Consider the following 18370-nt stretch of genomic DNA (forward strand, 5'->3'; position numbering starts at 1 on the left):
CAGGGCAGCGATCGGAGGTGGGACTGGGGAGCTGTGGGGGGTGTGGTGTACAGCTGCTTTGGGTGCAGCGAACCTGGGACCACTCAGTGAGCGATCAGCACACTCCAACCTCCCAGTGTCCTCTTGGCTTTTGCCAATTGCTAACCCTTCAGTGACAGCAGGACCTGCAGAGGTCTAGAGGGTAGGGCCTGGGGTGCCAGTGGAGGTGAGGAGCTGACCCCCGGTGGGCAGAGACAAGGCTCCCACATGCAAACGGCAGGTTGTAGCAAGGTGCCGCCCAACCCCGGGTACCCGTGTGAAGCGTCACGGCTGGGCACAGAATTCATTCATTTGCATTTAGGGAGAGGCTGGAAGTGTCCCCACCCCCACGCCAGGGAGTATTTCATGCACATTTGTCCAAGTTTGCGCAAATTCAAACTCTGCTGCTTTTTGGCCCCAAGGCGTTGCCAAGTCTGGGGGCTGCAGGTCAGGATTGAGGGACAGTGGCAGAGCTGTGTTTGGGGGTCTGCTGGCTGGGATAGCAGGGGAGCTGGAGGTCAGGGCTGGGTGTGTGGGGTTTGTCTAGCACCTACCTGCCCCCTGTTTGGCCCGGGACTGCTCTCGGCTCCCTAGTAACAGAGACAGGAAAAGCAAAACAAAAGCAGGGTTTTGCACAAACGTCTCCACTTGTTCCTCTGCCGCAGCAGGACCCAGAGCCCCGGGAAGCGGGGAGGGCTGGGAAATGATGCTCGCCGGGCAATTTTGCAAGGCAAACCAATCCAAATGCTCTCCAGCCATTTAACAGATCCAGTCACCCCTCTGCTCGACAGCCTGGGGGGATGGTGCTGGGGGTTTGCTCCCCAGCGGCTGCCCATCCTGCGCCTGCCGTGTATGTGAAGGTGGATCGGAGATAGCGGGGGAGGCTGGGGGAAAGGGTGTCACAGGACACACAGCTCGTGTCCCTCTGTCATCCCACCCACGGAGCGTGCTGGGTTTGCTTTCATGGGACCAAGCTGAGAACAAGGCGGCGAAGATTCAATCCGGGGGAAGCAGCGTGGCCTGGCTAGGGGATGAGGCAAAGGCCTAAGACACGTCAGCTGCTACAGACAGTGACAGCCGGAGAGGCCCAGCCATTGGGCTAAAGATCACATCACACCTGAGGTCACTGCGTGGCTGGAGACCATCCACAGTGATGACAGGCTGGGCCCCGACGGCCGGGAGGCCGCGCTGCTCCTGGGACACTCACACTGCAGGGGACATTAGCTGGCGCCTGATCCTCAGAGTGGGGCTCCCCGGGGCCGGGCTCCCCAACAAGGCACTCCTCCCCTCCCTGGAATACACCTGGGCCCAACCCGAGTCTCTGCCTACCAGGGCACCTGCCTGATGAGGGCTGTGGGGAGGGGGAGGGATTGATAGGAGTCAGCTTTCAATTACCGCGTGCTGACCTGTCCTGCAGCAATTTCACACGCGCTCCTGCACCCGGGGGTAACTGTGTAAAGCATAAGCAACGCTGAGGACAAGGTCTGATGCCCCCATCCTTAGTCCCTTCCCTCTGGGCTCCATTTATTATCCCAACAACCACAAACTCACCCCAGGAAAACAAAACTGCCCCAGCTGGGGCTTTCTACCCAGCCACAGCGCCTAGGGCCTCTCTCCAGCGGCTCCTGCAAGCAACTGTCCTTTGCTACAACATCTCTCTGCAGACCCCACCTCCCTGCCCCTCCTTAGAGTGAACTAAGCACCTGTCTCTCCTCAGCTAGGTCTTATTAGTGAACAGGGCCAGCTGGCCACAGGCCTGCAGCCCTTAACGGGGCAAGCTGCCCTGTTACACAGGCCAAATGAACACTTTAGATATCTTTGGTAAAGGAAGCCATGTATATCTGCGACGATGTCTTTCGACGACGAACCAACCCCTTCGCCCCGTGGATAAAATCTCCTGGCCGTTCAGCATCCGCCTGCTGCCTAGACCTGCCGTAATCAGCTGACAAGGAGGCCAATGGCTGCTAAAGATGATCCTCTGCTGCCTTAATTTTAGTCGCGTGCCCGAGATGGACATGCTGGCAGTCTGTATATTTCACCCCACACTTCACTGTCAATCACCATCAGCAGCCTCCCATAGCCCTTCCATCCCAGGCTCTCGGGCCTTGAAAAACTCAAGTCCCTTCCCCACCATCTCGTTTCCCTCATTTGCTCCCTGGAAATAACGGTGCTGCCCTGCGTGGAGATCTGCAGAGGGAAAGCGCTCATGAGTTGTTACAGAGAACGAAACCCCCCCTTCCCTCGGGTTTTTCTCCCCTTCTCCAGAGGAGTTAAAGGAGGGACACAGGGATCGAGCGACCCGCCTGGAGTCACACCCAAAGTCAGCGGCAGAAATGGAAACTGAACCCAGGAACTCCTAGTCCCCTGCTTCGCCCACTGCATGCGCTGCCTTTTGTCCCGCAAGGATGGAAGGAGCCTGGGACTGTTCTCTGTGCCTCTGCCATTTGGGGATTTACTCTATGTAGTTCCCTCCCAGATACTCCCTAGAGAAGTATTACCTAGTGGTTGGAGCAGGGGCCTGGGAGCCAGGAGCTCTGTCCCTAATTCTGGTCCTAACCTGCTGCATGCTCGGGTCTTAACTCGTCTGTGGCTGAAGTGCCGAGGGGTGCCAGCCTGGCCCCTTTTGCTGGCAGGAAATGCAGCCAAGTTAAACCAATACAGCCGTTTGGGATCCTGTGGGGGCAGGGTTCCCTCCTGGCTTCTCTCCATTTATGACTCCGGCGAAGCCCTTTGAGAGCATCAGCTCAGCCCTGGCGGCAGCAGCAGCAGCAGCAGCAGCATGCATCATAAACCTGTCTCTAGCTGCAGCCTAAATCACACCAGGCCTGGAAATTTGCTGGCTTTTATAGCCAGGTTCTCTGGGGCATGACAGGGAGCAAGCTCCACTGGGCACCGGATAAGCAACCTGCCTTCTGAGCATTGTGAAGCGAGGGTGGAGTCCAGGTGCCATGTATACCTGTAATGGGGCACATGTCCCCCCAGCGCCCCAACACTCCCAAACCCCACTCCGTACACCCCCAGCATGCTCACAAAGCACGGTTACAATTAACCCCCTACCAAGCAACCGGCCTGACCTTTGAGCAAATGCTACCTTGAGTGGGCCAGCCCTCTCCAGCCCCTCAGCCCCAACCTGCCTCTTTCCTTCCCCAGTCCAGCCTCTAGTTGCCTGCTTCTGCCACCATCCCAGCCTCCCCTGACCCCCAGGGCTGCTCTCTGGAGCCTTCTTCCTGCCCCTCTGTTCTCCCAGCCCCGCCAGCTGGATCAGTCCGATAGCTTCACCTCCTGGCTCCCAGCCCAAAAGTGCTCACCCACTCGCCCCCAGCTTGGCTGCCTAGATCCCAGCCCCATCCCTCTTCCCTGGCCTCATCTCTGCTACTTGGCTCAATTGGGGGCGCAGAGGGAGATTTGGGGAGGGGGCGAGCAGAGCGACGCCAGGCAGCCCGGGCCAGCCCCACGTGTCCCGGTTTCAGTTGAGGGACATGTGGTTCCCCTTCTCTTGTGCCAACATTGCGCCAGCCGCGCTCGGTGCCCGCCCTGGTTCCCACGCCCCGGCGTCCTGCCCCAGCCCAGCTCCCTGGGCTCCTCTCGGCCAGAGGTGCTGGAACTAGGCGGGCTGGGGGCTGCCGCCCCCCCCCCCCACTCCCCAGCTTGAAGTGGTTTCCATCACACACAGGGTTCACAGTTTGGTTCAGTGGCTCTCAGCACCCCCACTATACACATGGGTCCAGAGCCCCTGCTCTCTGCAGCCAGGCCCCGCAGCCCCCGCCCAGTCCAGCAGCGCAGTGCTGCCCCTGGCTCTTCACACCCACCCAGGGCAAGGGGCAGGACTCTGCTGTCATGGGGTCTGCGCCTTAACCTTGCACAGCCAGTTCTGCCCCGATACCGATGACGAAAGGCCTCTGCCTGCATCCTGATTGGACGGTAGCAGGTAGCTGCGACACTTTGGAAAGTGATAGTGACAGTGGCTGGGGGTCCGTGCCCCGGGCTGAGCCTCCCCCCAGCCCAGGAGCCATGTCCTGGGGGCTGCTCCTGGCGCTCTGTGGGGGGCTCCTGGCTCCAACCGTGGCTGGCGGTGAGTATGAGCGGGGCTGGGAGGTGCAGGGTGACCCCCTGGCTGGGGGTCTCACTGTAACAGACCGGGCAGCTCTTTCTAATGGCCCCACTCCAGCTGGGCGTGGGGCTGGTGGGTGACACCCACGGGGCAGCTGTGCAGGAGCTCAGATGGGACGTGAGCTCCTCGGGGCCAGGACAGTCTCTTTGTTCTGTGCTTGTACAGCCCCGGCGCAGCCGGGTTCTGGGCCATGGCAGGGGTTCTGGGTGCTGCCCTCATACAGATAAGGAATGGTCCCTTCTGGCCTTGAAATCTACGACCCTCCAGTCCCTCGGCTCCATCTCCTCCAAGGGCTGAGCCCCCACAGCCCTCCTGTCTTTCTTTGGGGGCTCTGCCAGAAATCCCCAACATACCAGCCCAAGAACTGCCCCCGCAGCCCCTAGGGGTGATGTCAAACCAGGGAGAGGAGGTGCAAGTTAAAAAAAGCAACGTATATTGCCACAGCCTGTCCCAGCCAACCGTCTCCCCGCCCCAGGCTGTGTCCTCTGGCAGACTCTGGCAGCTGCTTCCCCTGCAGGGTGGAGGGCTTGTTGTTATCCCCTGTCTCTGGCACAAAAGGGGGGGGCTGCTTGATTGGCCCCCTGAGAACCCCACATTCCTGCAGAACTGCCCTGTTCAGTTCCTGGGAAGGGGTGTGTGCACACATGCATCCCACACACCCAAGGTTCTTTGTCTTCAAATTTTATTTTGTTTAAATTTTCCTGGGAATTTATCAGTGTTAATTACAAAAATTAAAAAAGTGGGTGAAAACCAGTACCAGATATTAACTGACCAGTTTCCTGGGTCAAGATCAGGGTTAATATTGGGGGACGGGAGGACAGAAAAAAAGCAACAAAGAGGGAAAAGTGTAATTATTGAAAGTCAAAGGAATCTAATGTTGTGGTTTATTTCATGAACTGCATTTAACAGTATGTACACGTGTGTGTGTGTGTGTGTGTGTGTGTGTGTGCGCGCGCGTAAGTTCCTCTCCAGTGTCTTATTTTAACAGACAGCCTCGCATTGACACTTAGACTAATTCATTATTAACACAAACACATGGACCTTCTGTCACAGGTTGGATTTTCTTACTATAATCAGTATTTCCTTGTACCTGAGTGAGCCAAAATTGGGGTGAAAATCAATAAAAACCAAGTAACAGCTTCTGTAAAAAACGGGAATTTTTCAGTAAAAAGTCAGTTAAAACTGAAAACAAAGTGCCTTACACACCCCACATGCATACACCCCAGCACACACATGTACACGCACAGACCACACATGTACCTACATGCAGATATCACACGCACACACCCCACTTGCTGCATACCCTCCCCCCCATACACATGCAGACCGCACATGCTCACCACACACCATAGATATGCACACACACCACAAACGCCCCAGGTTCTGCTGTAAGCAGTTTGACCATCCACCCCTCCCATCCTCAGGGCATTTGCCCATTGGGGGGGGAGTTCTTAAAGTGGCAATGGACCCCCTATCAATGTCTGACCCCCGTAAACAAGCCACCGGCTTTCAGAGGCGCGGGCTGAGAGATCGTCCTTCCTGATTCCCCCGCAGCTCCGCGCAGTGTGAGTTACTGACAGACCCCAGCTTGTCCCTCGCCCAGGATGGGGCTGAGGGCTGGGGGACGTGGCTGGGGGTGGGAGGTCTCTGCTGGTCCCAATGGGTGACCCTGGTGTCCCCTGAGCAAGGGAGGGAAGTTGCTCGTTAACTCAGCCTCTCTCCTGTTGCTTTAGGACGCCACAGCCTGGCCGTGCTAGTCACAATAGTCATTGACGAAGACTGGGCCCATCACTACTTCATGATTGCCCAGCTGGATGACATTAAGATCCTGTACTACAGCAGTGACACACGAGAAGTTAGAACCACCAAGGAGTGGGCTGCACAGGCCTTGGGCGCTGAGTTTTTCCAGAATAAGACCCAGGAGTTCTGGACATATGATGAGGATTCTAAAGGGGGTATGAGGAGGTTGATGCAGCAGCACAATCAGACGGGCGGTGAGTGTCTGAGAGTTATTGTTATTAATGGGCACGAGAGAGCTGCCTGCTCAGAATCACACCCACTGGGGATCGGGGCCTCTCTGTGCTAGGTGCTGCCCAAACCACAGCTGGCTGGAAAATGGAGCTTTCTTCCCACAGAAAATGTGTTATTCCCAGGAGTGTTTTCATTCCCGATTGGAAGGGAAGTCGGAAATGGGAGGTGTCCGCGAGAAGGAAATTTTTCAGAAATTCCATCTCGGGAGAATCCCAGGCAGGGAGCCGGGCAGCCCCGGGATCTTCCCTTTCAATTTCCCCAACAGAAAATCAATGCTTTCTGGCAAAACTGAAATTTTCTCACCAAAAATTACAATTTTGTGGAAACAGCTGGTTCCATCAGTGGAGAGACTCCCGGAGCTCGGTAACTGTCAAGCAGGTTTCCAGCCCTTTCATCCTTCTTGTGGCTCTTCTCTGAACCCTCTCCAGTTTATCAACTTCCTTCTGGAACGGTTCACTTGCTTGGCACAAGGCGTGCCATGCTGTTAGAGATGGTAATGTGACGATGCCACTGGTCCGGCTGAACGCCCCTCTGACCCCACCCACCCAGAGACATTTCCCAGATTTCAGTGCACGGTCCGAGCTCTCTCCCTCCCCTGCAGGGGTTCACACTGAGCAGATTCATGTAGGCTGTGCCCTGAGCAACCAGGCCCCTGTGGACCCAAGGTTCCAATACGCCTATGACGGGGGGGACTTCATCAGCTTTGACAACCAGACGGGAACTTGGGTCGCGGCCGTGCAGCCGGCCTTCCTCCAGAAGCAGCTCTGGGAGACGGGCAAGACCTGGACTCAGTACGTCCAGTGGTGCCTTCAGCACGAGTGCATGGGGACCCTGCGGATCCTGTTGCAGCAGGGAATGGGAGTGCTGGAGCAGCAGGGTGAGTGAGCAGCAGGGATCTGTCATAGGGAGTGGGCTCTGGGGCACATTGACAGCAATGGGACTTGGACACATTCACAAAGGACATTGTGACCTAGTGGATAGTGCAATTGGCCTGGGACTCAGGACACCTGGCTCTGCCACTGTCCTGCTGGGTGACATAGGTCCAGTCAGTCCTCCTTTCTGTGCCTCAATTTCCCCATCTGGATAATGGAGATAATGACACCACTCTCCTTTGTAAAGAGTTTGAGATTGACCGATGACAAGCGCCAGATGAGAGAAATGGGTTGTTATTAGCACAGACAGGTTATTAGCTGGTTCTGGCTGCCTGGGCGTCTCCATTCTGCAGGGCCTTTCCCGTTGGTTTCCAGCTCCCTCAGACTTCCCTTTTCAGGCTGAAATGTCCCAGCTCTGGACTGTGAGTTGATTGTTTCGGCATATTTGAGCCGCAAAAGGCCCAGCCCTTTGTGAGTGTGAAAGGGGCGGGGCGGGGGAGAGGGATACACGTTGTCATTATACAAAAAAAAAAGTTGTTTTGAGCTTCTTGTGCCCAGTGCTGGCACCTCCACAGTCGAGGGCAGAGACATGGATGAGGACAGGGACTCCAGGCCGTGGGACAAAGGGATTTAAGCACCTGACTATGCAGATGGGGCCGGCTGAGATTTCCAAACAGAGGCACCTGACTCCCCATGAAATCACTGGGGTTAGGCACTGAGGGGAGTTTGGAAATTGGGCTCTTAGCCCCATAAATCACACACGCGTGTTTGGGTGGCCCAGTGACAACTTGCCTGGGCATGGCTGTGTTACAGTGTGGGATAGTGTACTGCGAAGGATACCCGGGCCCAGGCCTCTGCTGGAAACTTCCAGTTCAGCTACACTGATGTGAGCAGTTTGAGTGAGTTTGCAAAGGGTATTTACACCAGGTTAACTAGCTCCAGTTACAAATCAGTATAAACGAGTGCAGACCAGGTCTCTCACTCACCTGAATACTTGACATGCTGCGGGGCCTTTATCTCTTGTCTTTTACATGGTCCCAGCCCCTGGCATGTGGCTCACACACACTGTCTCCCTCCAGTGCCCCCCATCGTCTCAGCTTTCCGCAGAGACGCCCCTGACGGCTCCATCACCCTCTCCTGCCATGCCAGGGGCTTTTACCCGCGTCCCATCCACGTCTCCTGGGTGCGGGACGGAGAAGACATCCTGGCGGAGATGGACTCCAGCGGGATCCTGCCCTATGCTGACAGCACCTACTACAGGCAGTCGTCCCTGGAGATCTCCCCACAACAGGAGGACGGGCACCGCTATGCCTGCCGGGTGGAGCACAGCAGCCTGCCGGTGCCCACGCTCGTCTGGGGTGAGGGTGAGGTGAATGGCAGGGCATGGGGCAGGGGACACAGCCCATGGGAATTAGAGATGGGATGCAGCCCTGCTGCAGGAAGGTCAATATCCCTGCCCATTGTCAGTGTGAACTCTAGCTCTAGGTATTCGTGTGACCCACAGAAATGGCTAATCCCTCAAAGAATCTCATTAAGTTTCTGGCCATGGTGGCATCCAGTGACAGTGAGTTCCACAGGCTGATGTCGTTAGGAGGGAAGGTCTTGGTTGCTGTGTGGCGTGTGTGTCTGGCAGTGCTCAGCAGAGCGCCTGCCCTCCATGCCCCATCCCCGTCACCGCCCGGCTCAGCCTTTCCCCTCCCCCAGAGGCCAGGTCCCTGCAGAGGCCCTTGGGGAGCTGTTCAAGGCAAAGGCCTGTGGGTGCCCCAGGAGGATGCCCCAGCGGTTCCTCCCCTCGGTGACCTGTGCCCTTTTTCATCCCACAGCCCCTGGGAAGAAGGGCACCCTGCCTCCTGGGGCTGTGGCCGCCATCGTCCTGGCTCTGGCTGGAGCCGTAGGGGCCAGCGTCATCCTGTGGAAGAGAAAATCAGCAGGTAAGAGCCGATCCCCACAGAGCCAGGATGTGGGGAGGGTCTGGGGAGTGGGGTGGCCCAGCCAGCCCAAGGGGGAATGGCTCCTCCTACCGCCCCCCAGGACAGGTGGGGCAGGGGCATGGAGCAGGTCTGATCACCGTAGCCCGGCCCTACTGGGGGCAGAGTGGACTCTCTCATTGGCTGGGTGCCATGTGCCCTGCTTGGGGGGGGCACTGGGGTGGGGCTGGCCTGAGCGCGATGCAGTCGGGATTGTGGGGAGCCCCATGTCCGGGGGTTCAGGGTCACCAGGGGGGAGGGGTCACCCTGCTTCCCTGCACTGATCCTCATTCTCTGCTTGTGTTTCAGGCCCCTTTGCTCCGGTAGCCAGTGAATAAATCCTGGGTACAGGGCCCAGATGCCCCAGTGCATTATGGGTGCGGGGGGTGGTCCCCATGAGGGGAGACGGGAGCCCAGCAGTGACTGGAGATGGGCCCCGATCGCTGGTTACTCTGGGTCTGACAATTCCTCGGCCTGTGAGAATCTGCAAGGCCGTCCCCAGCCATCGTCCAGAGTCAGACAAGCAGGCAAAGGCTGGGGCAAGTGGGGTGTTGTGGGATCGCACCCCTTCTCCGTGGGACAGACTGACCCCCAGCTTGTGATGGTCAGGACACGTCTCTGTACTCTGATCGAGTTCAGCTTGGAGCTATTGCACGGATTTTGTGGGTCAAATAAAAAATCCCAAAGCTGGTCAGAGCTGAGCCACTGAGGCTCACAATGTCAGAGCTAGTTCTGAGCCCGTGTCCGTGGAGCAGGAGCTGCTGACGGATGCGGGTTTGTCCCCCTCTGGCACAGGTGAGGGAATGGCCGACTGGGGCTCTCCTCTTCTGCTACGACTCTGCATTTCTGAAGTGATTTAAAAACTCGTCCTGGCCCAGACCGGCATTGTGCTGGTGCTGCCCAAACACTGACCAAAGAGAGGGGCCCTGCCCCATGGGGGTCACAATTGACTGTGGTTTCTATCTGCTCTGTCCTCTCTGGGCTTTGGTAAGTAAAAGAGCCGCAGTGCTGGAATGCTGTGCAAAGTGTCTGTGTGTATCCACGTCACAACTACCATGTGCCCACGCCTGGGGGGGATTCTGGGAGGGGGGGTTTAAATGACTGAGGTGTGTTGGGGGGGGGGGGTTTGTCAGTGCTGGTCCTGGGGGCTCACAGCCCTTCCCTTGGAGAGAGGATTCCCCTGACTCCCACCATCCCCAGCCCTTCCCCTGTGGAGGGATCCCCAGCTCACAGACCCCCCCAGCCTTGGGTTCCCTTTGTTAATTTCATCCCACCCCTCCTGCAAAGCACAACAGGAAAGTTGAATTGTGATTAAGGCACCGGACTAAGACTCTGGAGCCCTGGGCTCAATTTCCAGCCCTGCCCCAGCCACCCTGGTGTGACCTGGGGCCCATCCACACCACGCTGGATCAGACCCATTGGCTTGTCTAACCCAGTGTCCCTGGCCTCCTTACATCAGACCTAGGGTTGCCAATTTTGGTTGGACATATTCCTGGAGGTTTCATCTTTACTGAAAGATTAATCTTTAATTCCTGGAGACTCCAGGAAAATCCAGGAGTGTTGGCAAACCTAGTCAGACCCTTACACCCGTCTGGCTTGGTATCCCCCTACCCCCCCACTATGACCTGGCCCAGCCTAACAGGCCCATCTAGCTGGGTCTCTCCTCTCCCTGCTGCCCCAGATCACCAGCTGGATTTACACCAGGGACAAATAGGGCGCATAGCCCAGGAAATGGGCCAGGAGTGGGGGGGGAGGGGTCAAGGAGCCGGGGCTTCCCAGGGGGTGGATAACACACTAGGGGTCGGGTGGGGTCAGTGCCATGGGGCTGAGGGCCTGAGATTGCTGCATGGCCCGCACTGGGCAGTGTGGGGTTCTCTCGCTCTGGCCCAGCTGCTGAACACCCCGCAGTGGGTTGTGTGAGTCGTTGGCAGGCAGGGTGACCAGATAGCAAGTGTGAAAACTTGGGCCAAGGGGCAGGCAGGGGTGATAGGGTCAGACAAAGCCCCGAATCGCGGGCCTATCCTTATAAATTTGGGCTATTTGGTCCCCCCAGTGGGGTCACGCTCCTTCCACCCTCGTGACCGGCTCCAGATGTTCCCCCCATGCCCGGGTGATTTCTCAGAAACCGGCAGAGGGTGGCGCAGGAGCCTCGGGCAGCGAGCCGGGGCAGGGTGTCAGCTCCAGCCTGGGCATGGAGGGACTTCCCAGTGACTCAGCCCAGCAGCCAGAGAGCAGCCATGTAACCGGGCACACGGCAGTGTGGCGTGTGCAGGGCAAAGACCTCGCTGGGGCTTTGGGCACTGCCCACGGAGCTGGGTAGCTAGAGCCCTGCCTGAGAGCCGGGGACTAGGAGCCAGGACTCCTGGGCTCTCTCTCTGGCCCTGGGAGGGGAGTGGGGTCAGGTGGGTTAGAGCAGGAGGCGGGGCTGGGAGCCCAGACTTCTGGGTTCTCTCCCAGCTCTGTGCTGCCTTGCTCTCCCCCTCCGTTGGAACTGGGACCCGCGTGAGTCCCAGCCTGTTACACGGCGGGCCCGGGTCACGCCGGTGCTGGGCACTCGCGCTGCAAACTCCCGTGGGCTGGCAGCAGTCCCGCCCCGTCTGCCTGCGGCGTGACCCGCGAGCCTCTGGCTCCAGGGAGTGCCATTGCAGGAGGGCGGGGGCCGGAGTTCCGCACCGACGCCCTGCTCGCGGCGCAGGCCCCGCCCCCCAGGCAGCCAGCCAATCGGGAGCAACGGAGGTGGAACCCCCCCTCGGGAAAACTAGGCGGAAAAGGGCGGACTCCTCCAATCAGGAGCGGGGGTGAGTGGCCTAGCTGCTCTAAGAGGCGGGTCTTGCCTCGCTCCTACCAATCGGGTAACTAGGGGCGTGTCCACTCTTTACCAATGGGGAGTGAGAATGGGGATTCGAACGGTGCCTGGAGAAGGAGTGCGCGTGGCCCAGTCCGGCCGTTGGGTTCTCACTGCAGCGGGGAGGACGGACGCAGGCGACTCAACCAGCCCAGGGCAAAGAGTGGGGGGAGGGGTCGTGAGCATGTCCCCTGAGGTGGGGAGGGGAGCGTGGGGCCCCCGGGCCGGTGTTCGAGTCGGGGGGGGGCAGTGGGGTGAGAAGGGGTCTGTCTCCAGGGGAAGGGGGGTGATAGGGCTGTGCCCTGAGGGAGGGGGTGGTGTATGGGGGAGGAGCAGCTGAGGGGGAACGGTCCCTGGGGCAGGGATCTTGGGCGGGAGCTGAGGGGGAGCAGTCCCTGGGGCAGGGGTTGGGGGGAGAGGAGCTAAGGGGGAGCGGTCCCTGGGGCAGAGATCCCGAGGGAGGGAGAGCTGAGGAAGTGTTGAGGGGCTGGGCTAGGAGCAGCTAAGTGGGTGTCAAGTATCAGGGGGTAGCCATGTTAGTCTTTATCCACAAAAACAACGAGGAGTCCGGACTAAAGACTAACAGATTTATTTGGGCATGAGCTTTCGTGGGTAGAAACCCCACTTCTTCAGATGCATGGAGTGAAAATTACAGATGCAGGTATTTTTATACATGAAGAGAAGGGAGTTACCTTATAAGTGGAGAACCAGCATTGACTGTTGTGCATCAGAGAGGCTTTGAAAACTAGTTTTGTGACTGGCCAGGCTACGGTGTGAAACTTCTGTTTGTTTCTCCTTGATGAAATCGCCACCCCCCCCACCCACCCGGTTAACTCTACTACCCTGTAAACCAAGCACCCCACCCACCCCTACCCTCCCCTCTTCAAGCACCACTTGCAGAGGCAATAAAGTCATTGTTACTTCACATTCATGCATTCTTTATTAATTCAGCACACAACTAGGGGGATAATTGCAAAGGTAGCCCGGGATGGGTGGGGGAGGAGGGAAGGAAAAGGACACACTGCACTTTAAAACTTTAAAACTTATTGCACTGGAAATCATCTAGGCTGGAGTGAGTGGGTGGCCGGAGGCCCCCCCACCGTGTTCTTGGGCGTCTGGGTGAGGAGGCAATGGGACTTGGGGAGGAGGGCTGTTGGTTACAGAGGGGCTGTAGCGGCGGTCTCTGCTCCTGCTGCCTTTCCTGCAGCTCAACCATACGCAGGAGCATATCACTTTGATGCTCCAGAAGCCGGAGCATCGACTCTTGCTTTCTGAGTACAAGTTGACGCCACTTCTCCTCTTCAGCCCGCGTTTCAGCACGCAACTTCTCCTCTTCAGCCCGCGATTCAGCACGCCACCTCTCCTCTCGCTCATATTGGGCTTTTTTAAAATCAGTCATTGGAAGAGAAGGTGCCATCCTGGGACCCAGGAGACCCATAGTCAATTCCCAGCTCTGCCACAGATGCTCTGCGTGGCCTCGGGCAAATCCCTTATTCCCTCTGTGCTGCAGTTCCCTGTCTGTTCAGTGGGGGTAGCAGCCAGGCCCTGCCCTGCAGGGGGCGGTTAGAATAAATGCAATCGAGGTTGGACGGTGCTCTGATGCCACGGGGATGAAGGCCAGGATGGTGCCTAAGACAGACCAAAAGCAAGGGGGAGCTACAGAACCGGTGGTGAGAGGGGTTTGGCCTTTGACAGTCTGCTCTGGGTGCCTGGGCTGTCAGACCCCAGCCAGCCACTGGCATTGCCAGCCTCCCTGATCTCTGGTGCTGCTGCTCTCCCTGCTTCTAGGAGTCACTGCCTCCCCCTGGGCCGAGACTCCCGCAGCAATCATCTCCTGGGGCTGCCGTGGCACTGAGCGGCTAGCAAGGCCTGAGACTCAGCTGGGGTGGGGGGCTGCTCTTAAAGCAGCTTTTGTGTTGTTGCCGCGGTGGGAGGGGAAGCAGAGATGGGGCCATTTTACATCCTACGGCCAAGGCGCCCAGCAGCTTGGGCAGGCGCAAAGAGCCGCCCGCGTGGGCTGGGAGCTGGGGGAGGGGAGCGTTCGGGAACCCCTGTTCTGCGCTGTCACAAGGAGGAGGAACCGGGATGGAACTGATTCTCCCACTCGGGGATCCGGAGACACCCCCCCCCCCCCGGCTCCAGCTGTATGGATGCGGGGAGGGGCTCTGGCCTGGGGTCTGCAGGAGCTGGGACTAGATGAGCCCAGCGGTCCCTTGCGGCCTAAAGTCTGTGACTGTGGGGAGCGGAAGGTCCCTCCCATGACCCCGGTGGGGAAGGAGAGGCTCTAAAGCCCTGGCGAGGCCAGAACTAGTCTGGGCTGGGGCATCCCATGGCTGGGCAGTCACACATTGACTGGCTTGTGACTCGCCTGCCCGTTGTGACACGCCCCCTGCTGGCTGCCAAAGCCTCATCCCCTCACTGCCAGGCTTGTCTCTGGCAGAGCGAGAGCTGGCACGTGCCGCTGGGAAAGCTGATCCGGCCGTTTCAGCTCCGCCACTGGTAGCAGAAAGTGGGTGGCCCATATACACGCTGGCTTCTGCCCACTCCTGACTCCAGGTAGGAGAATCTTCTATTGCCCGCCTCTGCTTTTCCATTGCATCGCCAGCCACACCGAGCCTTCCCCGAGCTCCTGGCCGGGCGGCGCATGTCTACCAAGTGCCCCTTTATCCCCCCACCTAGAGACTTAAGAAATGCATAGGGGAAACTGAGGCACCCCTACAGTATTCAGAGGAAACATTAAGAACAGTCCCACTTTGTCACAGTGAGGGAGTTGGAGAGTCTGTGGGAAGCCACCTCTCTTGTGAAATCAACCACCCCCACATGGTGCGGGCCGCTCCAGATCGGGGGAAGGGGCCAGCTGTGAATTTGGAGCCAGATCCTGGTTTGGATCTGAATCCACCGGCGCTGCGGAGCGTTCAGATGTGGGGAGCTAGCTCCCGCCCGTGCCAGATCACAAAGTGCCACTTCAGCCAGCCGCCTGCCAGGCTCTGGCAGCGCCCTGTGTGAAGCTGCAGCTGGGCCCTCCAGAGCCGAGCTGCTGCTCCTCCTCTCTGCTGGCCAGCCAGCCGCAGCGCCTCAGCACCTGCCCGCTCAGCCCCACCTCAGTGCTCCTGCCTCCCCAATCTCCTCCCTGGCGCTGCACCTTGCCCCCTGCACCTGGCATGTCAATACCCAGCGGGGCCGGGAGCCAAGCGCCCCGGGAGCCATCTGTAAGGTGCTGATTCCCTCCTGTGCTGGGCTCCAGCTAATCCACAAGCCAGGAACTGGCCTTGTGACTCCCAGAGCAGGTATATCAGTCTCACAGCAGCAGCTCAGTCTGCTCAACATCACTCCAGGGCCAGGAACTCGCTCCTGCCTGACATAGGCAACAGGCTGAGCCTGCTCCAGCCCTGTTCCTAGTCCTACTCCAGCCCTGGTCTCGCTGCAGCCTTGCTCCACCCATGCCCTGCCCCGCCCCCTGAGTCCAGCTCCAGCCACTAGGCCTGACCACCTCCATCACCTTTACTGACACCATCACTTCCATAAGAAATGGCACTGAGGTTGCCGGGGGAACAGGCATTCTCAGGTTGCCAGGAGCCATTGTTCTATTTACCAGGACAGTCCGATGCCAGGACAGTGCTCCTGAGCGCTGGAGAGGACTAGGGCTGCATTAGGGCACGTGAAGTGCAGCTGCTGGAGAGTCAGCAGAACCGCCCGGAGACAGCCACGCTTGCCTCCCAGCCCGGGAAGCCCAGAGACCCAGAGCATAGACATCTCTCAGAGCATCTCTGCCAGCAGGAGACATTGGGTGAGGAATAGAGCTGTCCCGCCTTCGGGCAGGAGCCATTCAGGAGACCCAGCGTGGGGGGAATCGGGCTGTGTGTGTACAATGTCTAGCACTGCAGGGCCCTGATCCGGGACTGAGCCCTCTGGGCACTGCCGAAATACAAAGGAGAACAGCAGGGCTGGAGGATTTACCGGCTCCGTGTGAGGAGGGCTGGTTGGGTTGAGCCAGCAGTGAGTCCCCAGTAACACAGAGCTGCGCTAGTGATGGAAGATCTATTTTGTCTTCCCTACTTAGCATAGTTCAAAACTTAGCACTGACCAGCTGCAAGGATCCTGGCGGGCCCTGGTATGGTTGTAGCAGCAGACTCAATGTTTGGGAAAAGCGAGATATGTGCAATAGGCAATGTAGTTCCATCTGGGCACCAGCCAGCTCCTGTGCCCCAGAGAGCTCTCACAGCTCACACTGAACCAGGGACAAAGGGGGCAGGAGGTTGGAAGAGAAGGTGCCATCCTGGGACCCAGGAGACCCATAGTCAATTCCCAGCTCTGCCACAGATGCTCTGCGTGGCCTCGGGCAAATCCCTTATTCCCTCTGTGCTGCAGTTCCCTGTCTGTTCAGTGGGGGTAGCAGCCAGGCCCTGCCCTGCAGGGGGCGGTTAGAATAAATGCAATCGAGGTTGGACAGTGCTCTGATGCTACGGGGATGAGGGCCAGGATGGTGCCTAAGACAGACCAAAAGCAAGGGGGAGCTACAGAACCGGTGGTGAGAGGGGTTTGGCCTTTGACAGTCTGCTCTGGGTGCCTGGGCTGTCAGACCCCAGCCAGCCACTGGCATTGCCAGACTCCCTGATCTCTGGTGCTGCTGCTCTCCCTGCTTCTAGGAGTCACTGCCTCCCCCTGGGCCGAGACTCCCGCAGCAATCATCTCCTGGGGCTGCCGTGGCACTGAGCGGCTAGCAAGGCCTGAGACTCAGCTGGGGTGGGGGGCTGCTCTTAAAGCAGCTTTTGTGTTGTTGCCGCGGTGGAAGGGGAAGCAGAGATGGGGCCATTTTACATCCTACGGCCAAGGCGCCCAGCAGCTTGGGCAGGCGCAAAGAGCCGCCCGCGTGGGCTGGGAGCTGGGGGAGGGGAGCGTTCGGGAACCCCTGTTCTGCGCTGTCACAAGGAGGAGGAACCGGGATGGAACTGATTCTCCCACTCGGGGATCCGGAGACACCCCCCCCCCCCGGCTCCAGCTGTATGGATGCGGGGAGGGGCTCTGGCCTGGGGTCTGCAGGAGCTGGGACTAGATGAGCCCAGCGGTCCCTTCCGGCCTAAAGTCTGTGACTGTGGGGAGCGGAAGGTCCCTCCCATGACCCCGGTGGGGAAGGAGAGGCTCTAAAGCCCTGGCGAGGCCAGAACTAGTCTGGGCTGGGGCATCCCATGGCTGGGCAGTCACACATTGACTGGCTTGTGACTCGCCTGCCCGTTGTGACACGCCCCCTGCTGGCTGCCAAAGCCTCATCCCCTCACTGCCAGGCTTGTCTCTGGCAGAGCGAGAGCTGGCACGTGCCGCTGGGAAAGCTGATCCGGCCGTTTCAGCTCCGCCACTGGTAGCAGAAAGTGGGTGGCCCATATACACGCTGGCTTCTGCCCACTCCTGACTCCAGGTAGGAGAATCTTCTATTGCCCGCCTCTGCTTTTCCATTGCATCGCCAGCCACACCGAGCCTTCCCCGAGCTCCTGGCCGGGCGGCGCATGTCTACCAAGTGCCCCTTTATCCCCCCACCTAGAGACTTAAGAAATGCATAGGGGAAACTGAGGCACCCCTACAGTATTCAGAGGAAACATTAAGAACAGTCCTACTTTGTCACAGTGAGGGAGTTGGAGAGTCTGTGGGAAGCCACCTCTCTTGTGAAATCAACCACCCCCACACGGTGCGGGCCGCTCCAGATCGGGGGAAGGGGCCAGCTGTGAATTTGGAGCCAGATCCTGGTTTGGATCTGAATCCACCGGCGCTGCGGAGCGTTCAGATGTGGGGAGCTAGCTCCCGCCCGTGCCAGATCACAAAGTGCCACTTCAGCCAGCCGCCTGCCAGGCTCTGGCAGCGCCCTGTGTGAAGCTGCAGCTGGGCCCTCCAGAGCCGAGCTGCTGCTCCTCCTCTCTGCTGGCCAGCCAGCCGCAGCGCCTCAGCACCTGCCCGCTCAGCCCCACCTCAGTGCTCCTGCCTCCCCAATTTCCTCCCTGGCGCTGCACCTCGCCCCCTGCACCTGGCATGTCAATACCCAGCGGGGCCGGGAGCCAAGCGCCCCGGGAGCCATCTGTAAGGTGCTGATTCCCTCCTGTGCTGGGCTCCAGCTAATCCACAAGCCAGGAACTGGCCTTGTGACTCCCAGAGCAGGTATATCAGTCTCACAGCAGCAGCTCAGTCTGCTCAACATCACTCCAGGGCCAGGAACTCGCTCCTGCCTGACATAGGCAACAGGCTGAGCCTGCTCCAGCCCTGTTCCTAGTCCTACTCCAGCCCTGGTCTCGCTGCAGCCTTGCTCCACCCATGCCCTGCCCCGCCCCCTGAGTCCAGCTCCAGCCACTAGGCCTGACCACCTCCATCACCTTTACTGACACCATCACTTCCATAGGAAATGGCACTGAGGTTGCCGGGGGAACAGGCATTCTCAGGTTGCCAGGAGCCATTGTTCTATTTACCAGGACAGTCCGATGCCAGGACAGTGCCCCTGAGCGCTGGAGAGGACTAGGGCTGCATTAGGGCACGTGAAGTGCAG

The 18370-nt window shown here is 58.8% G+C and overlaps 1 protein-coding gene across 6 annotated transcripts; it reads left to right on the top strand.

Moving 5' to 3' along the window:
• Positions 1–3938: 3938 nt before the first annotated feature.
• On the top strand, positions 3939–10018 carry LOC135877169 (class I histocompatibility antigen, F10 alpha chain-like). Of its 6 annotated transcripts, none has more exons than XM_065402528.1 (6): positions 3939–4090; positions 5863–6123; positions 6762–7037; positions 8074–8401; positions 8856–8963; positions 9309–10018. In XM_065402528.1, the coding sequence occupies exons 1-6, from the start codon at positions 4030–4032 to the stop codon at positions 9331–9333; spliced, it is 1059 nt and encodes a 352-aa protein (XP_065258600.1). In that variant the 5' UTR covers positions 3939–4029; the 3' UTR covers positions 9334–10018. The 6 variants fall into 6 exon arrangements, with proteins under 6 accessions (XP_065258600.1, XP_065258603.1, XP_065258604.1 ...); XM_065402531.1 differs by having other exon boundaries at positions 8074–8396; XM_065402532.1 differs by having other exon boundaries at positions 8074–8390.
• The last annotated feature ends 8352 nt before the right edge of the window (positions 10019–18370 follow it).

The sequence above is a fragment of the Emys orbicularis genome, chromosome 4 (genome assembly GCF_028017835.1).
Source record: "Emys orbicularis isolate rEmyOrb1 chromosome 4, rEmyOrb1.hap1, whole genome shotgun sequence".
NCBI lineage: Eukaryota > Metazoa > Chordata > Testudines > Emydidae > Emys > Emys orbicularis.